At 43.5% G+C, this 20,603-nt stretch overlaps 2 protein-coding genes across 2 annotated transcripts; both read left to right on the top strand.

Moving 5' to 3' along the window:
* Window positions 1-7,981: 7,981 nt before the first annotated feature.
* On the top strand, window positions 7,982-11,015 carry ccdc43 (coiled-coil domain containing 43). Its single transcript, XM_084038053.1, has 5 exons — window positions 7,982-8,172; window positions 8,786-8,876; window positions 9,639-9,774; window positions 9,943-9,989; window positions 10,211-11,015. Exons 1-5 carry the CDS (start codon window positions 7,999-8,001, stop codon window positions 10,396-10,398), a joined length of 636 nt encoding a protein of 211 aa, XP_083894179.1. The 5' UTR covers window positions 7,982-7,998; the 3' UTR covers window positions 10,399-11,015.
* Window positions 11,016-17,245: 6,230 nt separating this feature from the next.
* LOC311030439 (frizzled-2-like) lies at window positions 17,246-19,650 on the top strand. Its single transcript, XM_084036189.1, has one exon. The coding sequence runs from the start codon at window positions 17,406-17,408 to the stop codon at window positions 19,041-19,043; it is 1,638 nt and encodes a 545-aa protein (XP_083892315.1). The 5' UTR covers window positions 17,246-17,405; the 3' UTR covers window positions 19,044-19,650.
* Window positions 19,651-20,603: the final 953 nt, after the last annotated feature.

Here is a 20,603-nt window from a genome sequence, read left to right as displayed (position 1 = left end):
TGCACGCATGTGTATCCGTGCATCAATGGGACCTCCCAGATTACAAAATCAAGCCCCCCGTGTTCACAGAGCGTGGAACAAGTGGAGGATTAAGGAAATCAGTTTAGGAAACAACAACCGTCACCACATTAGTGTTGCTGCCAAAATAATTCCCCTGTCTTCAGTGTGCTGCCTGACAGGCAGGATGGGAGTAAATCCTTCTCTCTTCCTTTTTTTTTTTTATCTTGTTTGTGTGAGAATTGAAGATTATGTGAGAATTGAAGATTATCTCGTGCTCAAGTCTGGCCTTTGGTAGCCAAGAGGCAGCAGTAGAGATGCTTCCCCAGCCTCACCCACCGCACAGATAGAGATCAAAGCCTTTTAATTGGCAGGAAGGAAAAGTTGGTCTTGATCACCAGGACAATTGTGATAAAAACATGATTTACTTGCGTCCTCGGTGTGAAAATGATGGGATGTAACCTCCTGGTTGTGGTTGAAAGAGACAAGTCTGCGGGGACCGGAGGCAAATTGCTTCAGCGTGCAATCCGACAGCAGTAGATAGTAGTGGGAACCTGAGAACAGGAGATGTGGCCTGGGAGGCGTCTCGGAGTTTAGAGGCAAAGCCCTTTTGAGAAAAAAAAAAAATCTCAACATTTGGGTGCAGGCATTGAGCGGCCATTGAGCTTCTGAGAGCCCGGCTTAGACTCTGATTCCTATCTGTCACTCCCTGAGGATGTTAGCAGCGTGAAGTGGAAGGTGGCAGGCGGGAGGTATCGCCATGAACGCGGGGCAGCAGCAGGGACAATTCTACCTGACTGGAGATCACAATCTGACAGAGACACACAAACACACACACACGGGCATTCATGTAAAGGTGCAGGCCTCACGCAGCACTGGTGGCTACACAGACGGAAAGGAAGAGTGACAAAATATCAGCGGGTAAAAGTGACAGACAGGCGGCGTATCTGTATCAGACGTTATTGTCCAGAAGAGACAAAAAAAAAGCTCAGGCGGGCCGGGCTGACTCGCGCCCTTTGTCACTCAATCTCACACAGGACGGGGCGAGACGCTGACAGATACACTTGAATATCCGCTACTCGCTCTCGTTCTTTGACACTTAAACTTTACTGCCCTTTCCACCTCACCGGCACGCTGTTCCCTGCCGGCTATTCATGTCGCGGCCGGCTCGCTCTCGCCACGAGCCCCCCGGTGGATCAGAGATTCACGAACAGGAAGCACACAAACGTACGTCGAGTGTCTGGATATCCTCACCGAGACTATAAATACCTCAACGGCTCCAGACGCGGTGTCAGGCTACTCACATCAAATTAACCAATCGGGGTGGACATGTCCCCTGATTTCCCTGCTCGTCAGCTCAAGTGTGATGTCCTAATGACTGCCTGGCCGTCGATACCGGTCCACATAACAGTGGGCCCTGGGGGGGACAATTAGGGAGAGGAGGGAGATGTTTTCCCTGATAAATGTTGTCACTGCTGGTATCGGTACTAATAAGCTGTAATTTGCCGTAGTAGACGGTGATGAAACGCACTTCAACAGGACAGACAGACAGATGGGTGAGCCCTACAAGGCTTTACGTGAAAGTGACACGAATGCTTCCATTAACTCAGAACGGTGGCAGCCATAATATGAGATCAGACCTGTGTGAAATATTGAAAAGTCCCCAATTGTGCAGAAATGGGCTCTAAAACAACACATTTTTCCATCCATTTCTAATCATTTTATCTCTGTATGTGTGTTAGTATGTAATCGTCTGCCCTAAATGAGATTTACCAGCTGAATAACCAAAATAAAATACTTATTTGAATATATTAGTGATGGGTGGGTTTAGGTATGTTAGAAATAATCAGCTGAGATATTAATTGGTGAGGCTCTGCCTGATAAGCCCACATCTGCCACACAACATGTTCTTCCAGCATTAACATATTTGCAAGGAAGTTAATTTAGTTTGACCTCAGCTTGTAACAGTAGTTACGAACTAATTTATTTGATAAAGCAAAAAGGGGAGATTTGAAACACCTGCAAGCTTTATTCTCACATATTAAAATAACATATTGGGAGGATTTTAACAAAACGGCAAATCAAATTACAAATAATTGAAGGAATGGTTGTATGGTGTGATTATCGGTTGATCTATTGTTTTATTAATCGTTGAATCATTTAGTCTACACTCAGAAAACCACATAAGCAGTCAATTTCTAATGATATGACAGTGGAAGCTTTTCACATGATAAACATGTATTATCTAAATGGTTGCAGGTCTATTTTCCGCTGATCAAACTATTGATTAAATCAGCTGCTCGTTTCTGCACTGCTTGGTGGCTCCTGACGGTTAGAGAAAAGACCGTGTGATGGATTTCCTCTTCAACATGCATGAGTGTGTGTTAAGCACTCTCCCACCGGAACAAAAAGAACAAAAGCTCTTCTTATTGGCTCTGGGACCGGTACGGAGCCGGAGAGTCGGGACGGTCACACAGACGCAGGTGGCGTGAGACTGCACGGCGCCGCCTGATGTGTGGGATGAGTGACGGCTACCAGCAGAGCGGGGTCGACTCGGCCCATCGGCAGACGCGACACCAGCGCCAGTCTGCAGCGCCGAGCAACAACCAGCATGAACAACTGAGACTTCGCCGGACAAAGCCCCCTCCGCCCGACTTCCCCTCTCCCCTCCGTGTCGCCATCCTGCCAGGACAGTGATGGGGCGATGTGTGTTGTTGTCAGCGTGGCAACATGGTGTCATCGTAAACTGTCATGTGCTGTCAATATTTACCCTGATTTGAGCCGCCTTGTGAGGCAGTAGACAGCAACTCATCTGATTGGGGGTTTATTCAAATGTGGCAAAGTCAGGGAATTACATCCATGGGAGTTTGTCTTCATTTGGGGAAATATTAGGATACATCGCTTGTATTTAAACTATACTGTCAAATATCACCCTGGCACTGTTTAGTAACAGAGATGGAGGGGGGGGGGGGGGGGTTGCATTCAGCTATCAACAGCAAAACAACCGTCATTTTAAAATGAGGTGACTGATGTGTCACAGTGGATAATAAGATGGCTGTGGGGGGATGTTCCGCTGTCAGTAAGTAGACAACTCAGTCAGCGTTTCATGCATTAATTTACACAGACCCTTAAAAGTAGCCTAAGTACAGCTAAATCTACAGTATCCATTTTTTTTAAATATAAATATATATATCATCTCTCTGAGAAGCCCCCAAAATCCATCCTTTATGCCCCACACCAAGCCAGGTCTTCGATTTAATTCCCCATCTGTGGCCAGCTTGAAATATTATCCAAGAAATGAGATCCGTGACCCTGAATACAGAGTGTGAAGCAGCACAGAGAGCAGGATGGAGACATGGCCTGATTCTGCTGCTAAGAGGCATGCCTTAGCGGGGGGAGAAGGCCTGGATCCCCTCCCCAAGTGGCATTGCTAAATATTTGCCCTCCTCCACTTGGCTGTCGAGACGCATCCACTCAGCCCCCCTTCCCCATCACTCCTCTGTTCTGCTCAGAAGTGGCGAGAGCTGGCACGGTCAGCCAGGCAGGGCGCCAAACCCACGACAGAAAGTTTCTCCACGCTGCCAGAGGTCAGGAAAGTTCAACAACCTGGATAGAATGAGCTTCGCATTTTTAAAACCTCTGGGCCTCCATTCGGGGAGTGACACTCGCCGCCGAGCGAGGGACGCGAGAAAAAAGGAAACGCTGTCAAATGGTCTTTGTGCTTCCCGGTGATTTGGAGAAAGGAACTCAACGAGCGGTCTCTGCGGACTTCCCCGCGTCAGTGTTCCATATTCATTACCTTTTTTTCCACATTCACATGGCAGGGTTTTAATTGCCTACAATTCAGACTAAAAAAGCTGAGATGAGCGGACTGAAAGCGCCGTGCCTCCTGAGAGGGAGATGTGGGAAGTCCACCGCCAGCACACTCAACCTGATAGACGCATTAACTACTAATAAGAGCCCTCATTATCCATAACCAGATTATTCCCTCTGCCATCGGCTCAAGTAGATTTTTTTCTCCTCCAAAAGAGACGCACAGCAAACTGATGAGCAAGCGTGCATCCCTGCTGTGCAGCCACTGAAGATGGAATCCAAGCAGCCCTGTACGAGCCATTAAACAAGTCAAACAAAAGACCTTTAATTCAAGGAGGCCTCTTTATCAGCCGAGGTGTTACTAACATCAGGAACCAGCTGTTTGGCTTCTAGCTCACCGTCTCGACCGCGAGTGTATCAGACAATATTACAACACAAAGCGTTTATTTACGCTTCCATTTGCTGCATGTGTAAGCGTGAGGCCCAATAGGAAGGCACAAAATCACTGTGTCTCTGGCCAGTGGAGAGTAACTTATATATCACAACTACATTTGGGGGAAATATTTTAATATTAATATTTTATGAATGCTGCAGTTACTAGTTCACTATGGTATTAATACTTTAATAAAGAAACTCAGTACTTTTTCCGCCACCAAATGAAATGAAAACGATTATGCTTTGTAGCTCTGGTGAGCAATAAACAAAGGGAACCTGAAATCACACAGTCGACCAAGATTTGATATCCTTAATGTTGTCTTGCAGAATCAATAAGCAATCAGCAATGTTAAATAATGGCAGTCTGACACTGATGGATGGACAGCAGGAGTCAAATGTTACTTAAGACCACGGACTTTACTGGCTTCTCTCATTACCTCTCTCAACTAACCTAAACTAAAGGTTTGTGTGTGTGTGTGTGTGTGTGTGTGTGTGTGTGTGTGTGTGTGTGTGTGTGTGTGTGTGTGTGTGCAACATGTATTGATATTATTAGAATGATTATGTTGGTGTGGCTGTCGTTGTTACCATTGCTGACTCGTCCCTCGCCCGGCGTCCGTCATGTCTGACAGGCTCGACCGCTCGTCGTCTACTGTTCACTCTGGAATGATCAAAATAAATCACTTTAATGGTACCATCAATTCTATTCAAGGACATATTACATTGCTGTAACATGTCAATTCATTTGGTTTAGTTATCTCCTACAATGTTACTGAGATGTGTGTGTGAATCCACGGCACCACCACATGCCAAACTATTTAACAGGCGGCTTATTCAGTAGAAATATCAGCCTTTTGATGTCCGAGCAGTCATGTGATGAGGAAGCAAGCCGTTGGAGGAGATCAGGAAACATGCCTGTTACACATGCAGTTTTTCATTGCTCTGCACTGTCTGGCTGTTCTGGGCTCTGGTGGTTATATTCTGTCACATTAACGTTGGGGTAGAGGATATGTTGACAGAGAGAGGACACTGCACATCCAGACTGTAGGGCTTTTCTAAGGCTGGTGGCATTGGGACATGAAGACAAGTGTGTGTGCGTGTGTGTGTGTGTGTGTGTGTGTGTGTGTGTGTGTGTGTGTGTGTGTGTGTGTGTGTGTGTGTGTGCGTGCGTGTGTGTGTGTGTGTCTGTGTGTGTGGAAGGAAAGGGTTGCCTGTGGAGCGGAGCATGTGGATGCCCACCCACTCAGCAGCCTCGCGGCCGTCGTCATTTCGCATCAATCCACAGCCCCTCAATATAAATAGGACAGGCGTCCTAAAGCTATGCAGTACTAAGAGAGAAAATGGCATTATGCATTGACCCTGGGCCCCTCAGCTTGAAATATGACTATACGCCAGCCTGTTGTAATGGCGGTTTCCCTAAACTTGCACACCACTCTGTTAACGGGGCATTATTTTGGCAGTTAGTATACATGGAATTAATGTACTTGTCTTGTACTGCCTATAACAATACAAGTCAAGCGAGTGCCAACGGACGTCAGTCAAACGGCAACTTTGGAGACAAACTTCCAATTTCTAACTTTGAAACAATTAAAAAAGTTTTTCCATGAGTGTATTACTCTTTTGTTTTTGTTTCACACACACTATATGCAATTAACTAACTTCTTTACAGTGCTGAGGTGCACCTTCAGTTTAATGTCAATCAGCACCTCAGACATCAAACAGGGCATGCTGGGAAAAGAAAAAACAACTACTATTTTTGTCATGTTTTCATCACTTTATATACAATTCATGGATATTATTAGCAGCTGGATTACACCGTCTTCCTTTTTTGGTCCTATTTGAAACTTGATGCTGCGCCAACTCATCAGTCACAATTGTTAAAGGGTGTTTGATGAAAGTTAATTTGAATTTTGCCTGAATTTACAAATTGGGCTGAATGTGTGCACGGGTGTATTTCTGGGCTGTAAGGAATTGAAGGTGGTGCACTAAAACAGAGAGTACAGTTCCACGCGGTAGCATCCCCGTGGCGTCACAGAAGCTTCACACTTCATTACTGCAAGGCCAGCGACGTGTGAAGCCATTATGTAGGAGCAGTGGGAAGGGGAGTGTGTGTGTGTTTGGGGTATAACTAGGGGTTGTGGGGGGGGAAGGGGTGAAATAATAACCATCCTTGCTCAAAGTACTTTCTGGAAGCAGGATCAAGCCATTCACATGGAAACATTGTTTAATGTATTCAAACAGCTGGGAGGTGTTGTCCCAGTGTCAAATGAAAGAGGACGAACAAACAGCTGGCAGGGCATTTCTCTTGCTCCACGGCTCTGCTTACAACTATACTTTAATAAGTCTGATGCACATGCATGGAGCAATTTGCAATGAATCACATACTAAATAAGCTTCAAACTATTGTTGTGCAACTGAGTCCAAGACCTGATATCCTCCGCCTCTCTCATGAGACAGGAGAAAACAAATCTATGTCCTCTACTTCCCCCCAGTGGCCCAAAGCAAAATCACACGTGCTTATGCTTCTCTTGATATCATATCTGTGTGTCATCCATGAAAAATGAAAAAGGTATGGTGAATGGTAGAAATAAACCCAATCATGAGTAACTTATCACGCTACTGGTGTCTCAACTATTTCAGTCAGTGCCAACGATGCAATGCAATGGCCTTCTCGGAGATTTACAATGAAACAAATTGACCTTCAAGGACGTCATCCTAGATGGACACAAATGCTTTTTCAGCATTTCGATATGTTGTGATGATTATGTTCCGCCAGAGGATGTTTGATTGCCAGCTGCCCACTGAATTTTTATAAGAATGGCGGATTATTTTTTTAAATCAGCATTTCAATTAGACTAGTACCGCCGTGCCTAGTGCTCAAAGCCTGTGAGTGCATTGAGTACCATCTGTTAACTGTGGGACAATTGGACATTCATTTTCAAGAACTTTGGAATTTGTGGCAGTATCCCAGGGCACTCTAAGTGACTGCCAAAGCTGAGTATTTAGCTCTGATTGAAATGTTGGCTGCTGTAATTGATTTAACGAGACATATTAGCAGCAGTAAAAACGTATTACTGCCTTTTTTTTTCAAACGGCCATTGACAAGACCTGTGTTCATAGACCACAGGTGTACAATACATTGCAGTAGGAACATGGGGAATGGATGAAGCAGGCCCATAGGTTTCTATTTCAAGTATTGGAAGAGAGGTAATGCTATGAAATGCTGTGCAGGCACTTTAATGTGTTATATTGGGACATTTCTCCATGATCAAGAACAGCTTTCATTTCGGACGCTAATGACTGTGACAAACAGCTATAAACTATAAGGCTGAAAGGGTATTAAGACATTTAACCCACATTGATTGAACTGATATAGAAATGCCAAATTAAAAACACGGCCTCAATGTTTGAAGTAAGTTATGAGATTTTACAATAAAAGGTGTATTGCATAAATATATAAACTGATGCCATGTTTGTAGAAATTAATGTTTCAGAAATACAAACAATTGAAAGTAACAAGTTTAGTTGCGTGACTTACATAGTCTGTCTGTGGCGTTTCTTGGAGCTTTTTTGTGTTTACACTTTACAACTAGAAATACTTTGTTAATATACTTAAATATAAGAATCCGTGCACGTCTGAGCTTATAAGAAAATAACTGCCAACATCGAAGGGGGAAAGCTCGTGTTTCTTTACCTTTTTCGACAGGCAATGAGAATGGACAGCCGTGCGCCGCCGAAAGACCCCAAAGGACCAAGATGGCTGCGCCCGTGACAGACGCCGGGGAGTTTGAAAGCTGGCTAAATGATCGGCTAGACTCGCTGGAAGTGGACCGTGAGGTGTACGGGGCGTACATTTTGGGGGTCCTGCAAGAAGAGGAGAGTGACGAGGAGAAGGAAGATGCGCTTCAAGGGATTTTATCCGCATTTCTGGTGAACATCCAACGCGGCATGCCCCGCTCAGCCGCCGAGGCTGCGCTTCAGTTGTCGCTGTCTGTCTCGTCTGCCGGTCGGTGCCAAGTGACAGCGCCGATGTCAGCTGTCTGTTGTTGGGCAAAATATCCACGTTAGACGTGGCAGTATTCCTTCAGCTAAGGTCTAAACGCCACATGCGGTGAATTGAGCTGCTCTCTCCTGTCACGTAAAATCCAATTCAGCAGCACATGAGTCACAACACGGCTCTTTAAGTTGTTTGATAACTTCCGCTTGGAAAGTAAACGTGCTGTTTGCTAGACACGTCTACAAACTGGCCTTATAGGTGTGTCATGAGTCAGTTTGACAGCTCGTGTTGGCTTCATTTGGAATAGTAGTTACTGTTCACAGGATCCACATAATGTGTGATCCCGTGTTGTTTTCGTGTCCTATGTACACTGCCTCGGTGCTAGATAAGCCAGATGCATCATGTTGTGAATGTTGTCATGTAGGAACTCTCCCGACTATCCTCGCGTACTTAACAGGCTGCGTTGAATGATGCATGGCTGGATAGAAAGCTGAGTGTATACAGTGAGCCGTTAGTACTCAACTGTAATGTGTCCTCTGTGTTTAGGATGAGTGCAACGTGGAAGATGTCTGCAAAGAGATCATCAAGCAGTGGACAGATTGGCGCAACAGATCAGCAGCCAAGATGGTTGAAGATGGTATTTATCTAACTTTGACTCCCCCCTCCCAGAACATCCACATACTGTACAGTTGTAATGTCAACAACATAATGCAATGGAAATAAGAAAAACAATCTTGCAACAATGCAGTCAAGACTTGCACAGAAAGCTCCAGGTCATATATAAGGTTGCATATAATAGTCCATATTAAAGCCAGCAGGCTTGTCGACTCATTTAAATCTTGATGAAAGGGAGTGAAGACAGCTGGCTGAGTCTTTCTTCAATAACAGTTAAACATACAGAGGGGGATTAGCTCTCTGAGTTTTAAGTCCTTTGCTTTGATTCGGAAGCAGAATGCACAGAGATGAAAAACTAAACAAAAGCAGTGGCTGAGACTGCAGAAAGTATTTTTGTGTGTGTGTGTGTGTGTGTGTGTGTGTGTGTGTGTGTGTGTGTGTGTGTGTGTGTGTGTGTGTGTGTGTGTGTGTGTGTGTGTGTGTGTGTGTGTGTGTGTGTGTGTGTGTGTGTGTGTGTGTGTGTGTGTGTGTGTGTGTATGCCAAAAAAAAAGTAATCTCCACTAAGTTTGTTTAGTCAGTATTCTTCCTGGAAAGAGATAGTGTACATAACCATAAGGATGTGTATGCTGTCTGCAGTCTCAAGCTCAGATGGCAGCCCGAGTGGCTCCGTCTGTTCTCTCCTTTGTATTTTGTATCTGTATTTTTTTTTTTTTTACGAGTAAAGCTGCGCGTTATTGTGGTTAATTTACAGTTTGGCCGTGTTCTGTCTTTTCTGTCCTATAGCTGAGGTCCAGGCCATCGCCAGCATGATCGAAAAACAAGCTCAGATTGTGGTGAAACACAAGGAGGTCTCCGGGGCGTCAAAGCCAAGGAAGGAAGCCCTCCTTGCTCAATACGCCAACGTGACTGACGACGAGGAATATCCTTTATTTTACAAATTGTAATGATTGACTTCAATAACCAAACGTTTCTTTGACCATGCAGATAGACTGTGCATGTTATACGTTGTCTCATCCAGTCAACGTTTTCTTCAGACACATTTCAGTCAGGATCCATACTATGTGAGTTATTTCCTTGACAAAAGCACTGAAGCTGAAGAAGAGGTGGAAAATACCTTCACTGGAAATGATAAGTGTATCCTTTCTAAAGCTGTTTATGATCAGAGTCTATTTATAATTGCATGGAATTCACCGTTTCTAATTGCATTACGGATGGATAATGCAGTAGTTCCATAACCCTGACTGCACGATACACTGCACTAATCATTTACACTTCCATACCGTAGTGGTAATACGTGGTAGTGATAAATTAGCAAAAGTGATTTTCATCCAGCTGTCCTTCACTGAAAGTGTCAGCCCTGTTTAAGAACACCAATGTGGAAGAGGTGCTGAACAGGCAAAAGGAAAAGCGGGATCAGGCTCGCGACGATGCTCAGAAGAAGAAAGAAGGCGACAAGATGCAGCGGGAGAAAGACAAACTAGCCAAACAAGACCGGAAAGAAAAGGAGAAGAAGCGTACACAGAAAGGGGAACGCAAGAGATAAAACCAAGAGAAAAGGACATTTTCTATGTGGAAAGGTTTTGTTATGATACGATAAAAACAACAACAGTCATTGCCTCTTATTAGCTGAACCTCATTAGCACATTCAGGATGTGAACATGTCGTCATCAGTTACTCTCTCTTACTGCAAATTGGGCAGGTTTTGATTTTCTTGGATACTGACATGAGCAGATACAGAAAGATGTGTATGAACAAAGCTGCAAACCTTCATATCATGAGTCTTATTGGCGATTTAAAAAAAAAAAGAAGTCCCTCCCAATGTTGCTGTTGCAGCCAGTGTGAAGCATGCTTTAGCTGTGACAGTTCCCCCTGTAATGATCAAAGTATGGTATACATGTGACACACCAAATGGATTGATTATGGCTAAGGCCAAGAAATGCTTGTCAGTTTCTGCTGCTATGCTCTGTGCCAAAACACCTTTCATTTCTGCACTTCTGAGTAAAGACACACGTTCATGTCAAACTGTTTTGCGGCCATTTTGATGCTTAAGGGTTTGAGTTTTACTGTCTATGCATTCAGTCTGAGAATAAAATCAAATTATACCTCAACTATATCATGGAACATAATTTGAAATTTCATAATGAGGTTCATCTTTTGAAATTAATAAAAAAGGAAAAAAAGTTCAGCTGTTTGGAATGATTTATTTTAAAATCGTCCTTTTTACATAACAAAGAACCAAACATGAACATTAAGATGAAATTGAACAACTCATTCACAAAGCAAAGTCAGGGAATGACTTCTCAGATGATTGTTGATGCAGCTTTTTTAACAGATAAGAACTTTAGTCCCTGGCTGACAAACGTGTCACACCGATGATAATATTTGAGAAAACTATCTCAAAATACAATTATAGTAAATGTAATCAACACATTTCAATTTAAAGCACTCAACATTAAAAGTTTCAGTATATCTATTGTTACAACTCAATTTGTTTGATGAAGAGACAAATAACACAAGAAAAAAAGCATTTCTGAAATGAATTGGAACATTTCAGAATATGTTCAATAATTTAGCAGGTTAATATTAAACTTCTGATATAGAGCCAGTCTGCAAAGACTTACCAGCATCTAGAGAATTATTGTCTAACTTAAAACATTTCACTGTTGGGAATATTTCTTATGTTTCACCTGGAAAGTGTGATAGATACATATAAATGTAAAACACTGAACATTTCTTTCTTAAGTTTGAGTGTCTATGGCACAGATCAAACTTCACCAAATTGCAGATAAATACAACATTCTTAATGTTTACAGCATGTTAAGGTAACATAAACATGTTGAAGAAATTAATTGGAACATTTTAGAAAATATTTTATTTAGGCTGACTACTGCCCTAATGATTCAATTATTGCTTGGGAATCCCCCAGAACTGAGGTTTCATTACATTTCAATAAATAAGTAAAACAGAAGAATTAATCCTTCCTCATAAATAGTGCCTTTTAAATACATTTTAAGTTAATTTGGAACAGACACTAATTCAATTAATTGAAATGAAGTTAAGATACAGCAGGATCATTTACATTTCTTGTAATTCCCACCCAACAGAAGTTAGCCAACTGAAGCTTCTGGGTGCCAAAAATTGCCGCCATCATCGGGCTTCAAATTGCTCATCTCATATTCTGCAGTGATCACTAAGTTGCAGGTAAAATGTCACTACAGACTTGCAGGGAACATTAGGTTTTTTTATCACCATATTGCCGATGGGAAATTTATAATCAGGGCATTCCGGAGTGGTTTAAATGTAATCAAGACCTTTAGCTCATGCTTATTGCCTGCTAAACTTTAAAAGAGTGTCCTTCAAATGGAGAGGAGCTCCTCTGTGTGTGTGTGTGTGGCCTCCCTGTTAACATGGTGCTCCTGCCTCTTGATAGGTTTTCGGTAGAGTCATCTGGAGAGCACACCACAGGACTGTGCGAACCTTCCTGGTGCTGACAGCAAGGTCCTTCAGTGCCATGGCTACCGACAGGGTGTCTATGAAACGGAAGCAAGTTAGGACCTGCAGCATTTGAGAGACAGCGACATATGCCCACCACTGCAATATGAGTTACCTCTGTCCTCTTTGAAATGAGCTTGCTGCCACTGGGGTTTGGCAATCTCTTCCTTGCGTCTTGCCTGAGTGATGCAAATAGCCAGATGATGCTGGTTCAGTGCTGCGTGGATGTTGATATGGAGGGGCGTGTTGCACACACACTCCATTCTATCCAGCAGACTTGCCACCTGGAACACACAAACATAAGCAACCGTTATATTGCCCCCTCAGTCTAAGAAATGTGTGATATGCTTATTATTATTTAGTCATCACACAAACATCTGCTCAAAAATTGTTAATTTGTCAACAAGACATTAAAAAAGATTGTTTGTCTTAATGAGGTCTTATGTCATATATCACCTTCAGAACATAATGCTGCAGTGAAAGAATTTGCCTGTAGATGGCAGTATAAATGCAATTCATTGAGGAGTCTCACCCTTGCTTGTTCTCTCATCTGCTTGACAATGAGGTGGTCAACTCTTGTGGGATTTGGTGGAGTTTTGGGCAGGTTAGTGTTGTATGCTTCTGGAGTCCCAAGAAATGTCTTGGTAAGGATGAACTCTGTCTAAAATAATAACGACAATAAAAAATAACACAAAAAAAGCAACAAAAACATTTTTTTTTAACAGATTTCAAAAGTTTACCTCCTTTCTCTCCTTCTCCAAAGACCTCCACTGATCATAGCACTCCTCCAGGTAGACGTATAACTGTAACACAGGTCCTCTTTGATTCATCGCTACTGAAGCTGTCATGGCTGAGCCCATGCCATGATAAGTGCTCTTTCCTTTGACATTGGCAGATGTCATATCACCAAAATTCATGCCAGGAACACCACTCCCATAGTTCAGTGGGGATCTGCTGAAGTTTGAGGAGTTGATGGAGTACCTCCTGGGGTCGTTCACAGGATACATGAAAGGCATGCACAGCTGTGTATTCCCTGCACTGAGCATGCAGTTTTCTCCATCAAATCTCTGAGTCTGCATGCTCCCCAGGTGATCAAGGTTTGAGTTCTGTGAGAGGGTCTGTTTCTTATCTCTCCCAATCATGTTAGTGTTGGTTAGGGGTCTTGTAGAGAAGCCTTCTCCTAGAAAACCAGACATATGGATCCTCTTCTTTTTCCTCTGCATTTGTGGCTTGCTCTCTATCAGGCGCTGCTGAATGTGATTCTTTGAATACGGGTCCACGCTTGTGTTATTGGGGAATGAAGTGTTTTCTCTGTGCAGCAGGGTCATGTTGCTTTGGTATTGCTTTGGGAGGTTTAAAAGTGCAGGGAATGGCTTGGGTGGCTGGAAGTACTCTGTGCTTTGTGGGCTGAAACCAGGTAGATCATGAAAGGCGTCGCGTTTAAGCGATTGTTTCCTCACGCCTCCATTTCTTTCCATCTGCAATGTCCCAAAGTCTCCCAACAGCTGTTTCGGGGTCTGCATTGCTGGAGTACTCTGTGTAGGAACTGCAGGACTGATGTTTTTCCATTGTTCAACCATGGCATCTTCACGGCGCACACCCATTGCTTGTCTGTGAATGTTTAGAAAGTCTCCAGAACACATGTTATCATGCTCTCCAGCCATTAACGATTGAAAACTGCTGACCAGTTGGTTAATGTCTTGTGGCCCCCACTGCTCATCACTGCTCTGGATGAACTCCTCTTCATAATAAGGATTGAAGCATTTGCTGTTCATTTCAATTTGAGGGCTAAAGACATTACTGAGGTCAGGTAAAGTATTTATGGGATGAATATAACCTTTGTCCTTCTCAGCTGGCATGTTGTCATATTTGCCTTGTAGTACCTGTGACAAGTAGATGTTTCCTGCGTTGGGCATCGGTAGACATGGTGGCGGTTTCAGAGAGTGGATAGTGTAGCCGTCCTGGTCTCCATTAGGCAAACTAAAAGTCCTTTCTTGATTTTTAAAAAGACCATTGGACTGTTGATAAAACTCTTCGAAATCCCTGTCCACTGACTGTCCCTGTGCTTTACTGTAAGTCTCACGGGATACATAGTTTGGAGACCAGATTGGATTGCATGTAGGTAGGATCCTAAAAGAAGAATCAAGAACTTCCTTTAACATTAATGTTCATAAAACTACTACAACATAAGAAATATTAAAAAAAAATTAAATGAGGATTAAAAACTACAGACTTTTGCCTTTCAACACCCATAAATCCTACAAAACATACTGTAATGTATATATTACAATGTGAAAACCTTAAACTTTGACATACCCATCACTGTAGTAGCTTTCCTGAGGAACTACTTCATCCAAGATATTTGACACTAGGCCCTGTAGATCAGTGTCCCTGTCAAAATTAATGCCATCAGTGGGTTTTCTGAAAGGAAAAGAAACCATTTCCTTGGAATTGCACTCTATTTTTCTTCTTTTCATTCAACAGTATTTGTTTTTCTTTCATAAGACTTACATCCACACAATACATTAAATTACCCCCGAATAGCAGAAAAAAGCCCAAACCTATTTTGATCCTAAGAAATAGCAGCATAATTGTCTAACACTACTACAAAACAGTGCACAGAGGAAAAGCATACAACCTGAACATAGATAAAATTGAATACCTGCTTTTAATGCCATTCTGGGCACATTTGATCAGGGAATGTGGATCATCATGATCATTGTGAGACCAGGGAATGTAGGATGCTGTGTTCTGCTCCTGTAGATAGACACTGGGGATAGCAACGAAGGGCGATGCCACACTACCATTGTTTTCGCCAGCCATATTTACACTTGCCTGAAAGAGAGAAGCAATGAAAAACTTGAAAAAAAAAAACATAAACGCATTGTTTTTTTGTTTTTTTTTTAAATCAGACACAAAGCAGATTGTTACACATTACAAGACTTTTTGTAGGTGCCACAGTTTCTAACTATTTATAACACTGCTGAAAGAATGTAAAAAGAAGTATTAAGTAATTAGTCAGTTGGCAAATGATGAATCAGTGACCATTTTGATAATAAAACAATACATTTTTAGGCATTAGGAAATTGTGATTTTCACTTTTTTTAAGCTACGAACTATGACACACAGATTCAAACAGATACAAAATAGTTAAGGGAAGGACCTGATCTCACTAACATAACATATGGATATGTTGATTCAATAATTTTTCATTAACTATCCCATAATAAACCCCTAACACGTATGTGTGTGGCTATTGAATATATGCCATGACATAAAAAAAATAACATAGCTATGACTCTAAAATACCTTACCTGACGCTTGTATGTGGGAAAGAATGATTTTGCAAATGTGCTCGGATACCCGTCAAACGCCATTCTGAGCTCCCTTGAACTTAACTTTTTATTTTCTCAATATTACTCCATTCCAGGTCTGGCAAAACACAAAACTCATTGTTAATATCTGATATAATCATATGTGATAAAGGTTTGTGATAACTTACGAGTCATTGGCTCACTGCTATCACAGAAAAAGGCAATCATCCGTGCCATTTGTTAACGTTAGCGGATTAAGCTAGCAACCTGTCGATGCTGCCATGGCTAATTTTGACTAAACTTTCGCCAGTATTACACACGTATGTTACACATATACACCGCTTACCTGTGAGTAAACGTTGGATGACTTTGCAGGAACAAAGTTGTCTGAGTAAAATAGAGGGCTAGGTCAAGGAAGGTTAACTTTTGGAGTAAGTATTTTCTGCACTGTCATTATCGTTAACTGCTCGTCTCTCGTGCCGTCCCAGAGTTCGCTCGCAGCGGTTAGTCGCGACCTGAACACCCATTGGATGAGCCTGGCGACGACTATTTCTTCGTCCAATTAGCATCAAGTAGGAGATCCGCATAGCAACGTAAGACGTCGCCCCCTAGAGTCCATTGTGTGGCACTGGGCACCTGTTTTTCCATATGATAGACGACATGAATTCAAAGACATTAGACTCCAGATCCAAATATTGTTGTGGCTGCTGCATTTTGCATGTGACATCTTTCTCTATTTTATTTTTATTTTTAATTACTAACAATAGTAGTAACAATTACACTATTTGCAGTATTTTGTATACATTTGTTCATTTCAGTTTCGGTTAACTTGATTTCTTTTAAGTTTTTCATCAAAGTATTTTATTATTATTACACTCCAATTTAATCCAAGTTATCTACAAAATATATGCATAATAACTAGTTCCAAATTTCGACGTACATGCGACTGATTGATTCATTAATTGTCATAGCTTGATGTGGAATACGAACATTACATGGACAAGTACACTAAGTGGGAAAGTCTACCTCTCACATGCAGGGAAAACTTGAAAGTCTGGTTGGGCCACGCAGTCCAGCTGTGTTGCAAAGTTTGAAAATGTTAGCAAAAAATACTACCCGGGCACGAGCGACATTTCCTTCAAAATAAAAGCATACACTTTGTCAAAGTGTTGACGTGTATACAACTTAATGAGATAATTGCCTTTCAGTAGCATTGGATTGTATGAGTGCAACTAATACATTTGATTATGATGCTAAATTTAATTTTCACTGTTATAAAATTGTAATAAAATATGATTATAATGAATGCATTATAATTATGCGTTGTAGTAGTAGGCATAACACATATTTGGGGGTTCACTATTCACTATTGGTGAGACTCTTGTTGAACAAATGTGTATGTATCAGTCGTTTATTATATCAAATATGTATGCCACGCTGGTATCATGGAATAAAATGTTGCCAGATACTCGTCTTTTAGGATTTTATTCTGAAATCTTTCACCGGAAGTTATGTTTCTTATTGTGGCTGTCTTGACGGTGTTGAAGTCATCGGAGTTGAAGAAAAGAAAAAAAAAGTCAGCCAGCAGTTCAAAGCGGAGAGCAGAGAGCAGCGCGCAGGTCTTCACCATCAGTTTTTCACTTTTATACGTCCCTCTCGGTCCGGAGCTGCTCGCGGAACCGATGATACACACGAAACCAGTTTACAGCAAGTTACATCGGACTGTTGTCTCCAACTTGGGAAGATGTTTTTTTGCCAGACCTGGACCGTAGCTCTCCTGCTGCCTCTGCTGATATCAGCCCAGTATCAAGGGGACAACGGAATAGTGGTCCCGGAGCACGGATTCTGTCAGCCCATTTCCATCCCTCTGTGCACGGACATAGCCTACAACCAAACCATCATGCCAAACTTAGTGGGCCATTACAACCAGGAGGACGCCGGGCTCGAGGTGCACCAGTTTTACCCTCTCGTGAAGGTACAGTGCTCGCCGGAGTTGAAATTCTTCCTGTGCTCCATGTACGCGCCCGTGTGCACGGTTCTGGAGAAGGCCATCCCTCCCTGCAGGTCGATCTGCGAGAGGGCCAAGCAGGGCTGCGAGGCCCTCATGAACAAGTTTGGCTTCCAGTGGCCGGAGCGCCTGCGCTGCGAGAACTTCCCCGTGCTGGGGGACGGACAGATCTGTGTGGGCCAGAACGACTCCACCGCAGCCGCCACCGTCCCACCCATCATGCCTGTCCCCGGGGCCCACCTCACCATGGTCCCCGTGCATGAAAGGCCCTTCCGTTGCCCCTCTGTCCTCAAAGTACCCCCATATTTGAATTACAAGTTTTTGGAGGAGACGGACTGTGCAGCTCCCTGTGAGCCGTCGAAGAGCGGTGGGAACATGTTTTTCACTGACAAAGAGATTCATTTCTCCCGCATATGGATTCTGATCTGGTCCGTGCTTTGCTGTGCCTCCACATTATTCACAGTGACCACCTATTTAGTTGACATGCAGCGCTTCAGATACCCTGAGCGACCTATCATCTTCCTGTCCGGCTGCTACACTATGGTGTCCATAGCCTACATAGCAGGCTACTTCCTGGGAGACAAAGTGGTGTGCAATGATAGCTTCAGCCCAGATGGCTATAAAACCATCGTCCAAGGCACCAAAAAGGAAGGCTGCACCATCCTCTTCATGATGCTCTACTTCTTCAGCATGGCCAGCTCCATCTGGTGGGTCATCCTGTCTCTCACCTGGTTCCTGGCAGCAGGTATGAAGTGGGGTCATGAGGCCATCGAGGCCAACTCTCAGTATTTTCACCTGGCGGCCTGGGCGGTGCCGGCCGTCAAGACCATCAGCATCCTGGCCATCGGGCAGATCGAGGGGGATGTGCTCAGCGGGGTCTGCTTCGTCAGTCTCAGCAGCCTGGACCCCCTACGAGGCTTTGTGCTGGCCCCGCTCTTCATTTACCTCTTCATCGGCACCTCGTTCCTGCTGGCCGGCTTTGTGTCCCTGTTCCGAATCCGCACCATCATGAAACACGACGGCACCAAGACGGAGAAGCTGGAGCGACTGATGGTGCGGATCGGGGTGTTCAGCGTGCTCTACACCGTCCCCGCCACCATCGTTATCGCCTGCGTCTTCTACGAGCAAGCCTTCCGCCCACACTGGGAGCGCAGCTGGGTCAGCCGTAACTGCAGGGGCCTGGCCATCCCCTGCCCTCTGCAGACGGGGCCCCGCATGACTCCAGACTTCACTGTCTACATGATAAAGTACCTCATGACACTGATAGTGGGGATCACCTCTGGATTCTGGATCTGGTCTGGAAAGACTCTACAGTCCTGGCATAAGTTTTACACAAGGCTGACAAACGGCAAACAAGGGGAGACCACTGTGTAGAATAAAGGGACACCCAAACGTTGCTGGGGCTCATTTGTGTGTTATTATCATGTGATAGGTAAGTAGCACAGTGAGTAGCCATAGGTTCTTCCAGCATTCGTATTCTCCTCAGCTTTATAGCCACACATACATGCCAAACTGAGGGTCAGGGTTTGACAAAAGGGCAAGCTGGATAAACAAGGGGCGAGCCTGACTGTCTGAACAAATAACAAGCATGGCTATGGATGCCATGTGCTGAAATGCTCTCCCTCCCCCTCTCTTAAAGCCACCATAAGCTCACGCCGAGTGATGATCCAGCAGCCGAGAACATAAAGAGCAGGGGGGGGGCTGAGCGCTGGAAGAATGGCGGTTTAGTCTCTGTGTAAACATTTCATATGTAATTAAATGAAATTGTAAATAGTATTTGTAAAAACATGAAATTATATATATTTGTATTTATAGAAAGTAAATACTTTTCCATATATCTCGCCAGTGTACCTGCTTTACTTTTGCACTGTAAGAATGCCACATACTGTAGATCTAGATATGCTCCTCTTTTTTTTTTATTATTAATTGCTGGTTATGAATCCCGTTGTTTTTGTATGGATTAAAAACATTTCAGATAACATCCATGACGCTTTTTCCTTTCGGCTCACTCGTTCACTGCAAAATGTGCAGATCAACTCAAATAATGCTTGATTTAAAATTCCTAGTTTATGCCTCGTGACTTTCTTTCATAAAAGAGCAGCCATGTTGTTTTTTTCGGGGCGAGGGGGGGGTTGTGTCACACCTGAACATCTGTTGCCTCAGACTGGCAGTAAAACAAGTCATGTTAATTATTAATGGAAGTAGCTTCTTTCACAAGACTGGGGAATAAAAGGAGTTCATACTGAGACAATTGAACGCTGCCGTTATATTCTGGAGTATCTCACGTCTCAGTGTTGCGTGACTGAGAAACCAGTGCCAACCTGTAAGAATGCTTTCTCACACATGTACACTAACGTCGCCTCCAAGTGCCAAACAAAACAAGAGACCCTTCTTTTTCAGCCCGTCGTCGGAGAGGGCTCGGTTAAATCAACACGACTCATCTGGCGAGAAAAATGTCGGCGCTGTTGCATAGGTGTGAAAATGTCCTCGCCCGTCGGTGTTTACGTGAAGGGGAAAACGGGGGTGTTCGGGTTTGCTGTGGTGTTACTCGGTACTTAGTGTAGTGTTGCCATTTGGAATCCCCCGAGCAATGCGCGACTGAAACCGAACCTTCTCCGCGCTGATGTCATGAAGTAGATGGGTGTGTTGGAGAAAGTCGATCCTCTTGCCTCAGAGCGGAGGCTTCGGGCCAGAGGCAGGCGTTTTGGGAGGTTGCACGCACATACGGACCCACACTGTGTGTGCATTGTTGCTGCAACAGTCTGGAGGGACACATAATCACTGTATTAGGCTGTATCTCTCCAGGTTACAGTATAATTACTGATATGATGATATGGCAAAGCCTGGCTGTCAGTGGAGCTCCTCTATCTTGTGACCTGTTGGACAAGTTGATGTTTGTCTTTCTGGTATCCTTATCTGGGGTTGAATAAAGAA

Source organism: Eutrigla gurnardus, assembly GCF_963514095.1.
Source record: "Eutrigla gurnardus genome assembly, chromosome: 20".
In the NCBI taxonomy this organism is placed as follows: domain Eukaryota; kingdom Metazoa; phylum Chordata; class Actinopteri; order Perciformes; family Triglidae; genus Eutrigla; species Eutrigla gurnardus.
The sequence above is the reverse complement of the archived record's forward strand: the minus strand, read 5'-3'. Positions and strand labels throughout refer to the sequence as shown.

Excerpts from the sequence above, each read along its gene's own strand:
- ccdc43 (XM_084038053.1), top strand. The coding sequence starts at position 7,999 with ATGGCTGCGCCCGTGACAGACGCCGGGGAGTTTGAAAGCTGGCTAAAT. Across the intron at positions 8,173-8,785 it reads GGATTTTATCCGCATTTCTG|GATGAGTGCAACGTGGAAGA; the intron begins GTGAACATCCAA and ends CTCTGTGTTTAG. Across the intron at positions 9,990-10,210 it reads CTTCACTGGAAATGATAAGT|CCCTGTTTAAGAACACCAAT; the intron begins GTATCCTTTCTA and ends TGAAAGTGTCAG.
- LOC311030439 (XM_084036189.1), top strand. The coding sequence starts at position 17,406 with ATGTTTTTTTGCCAGACCTGGACCGTAGCTCTCCTGCTGCCTCTGCTG.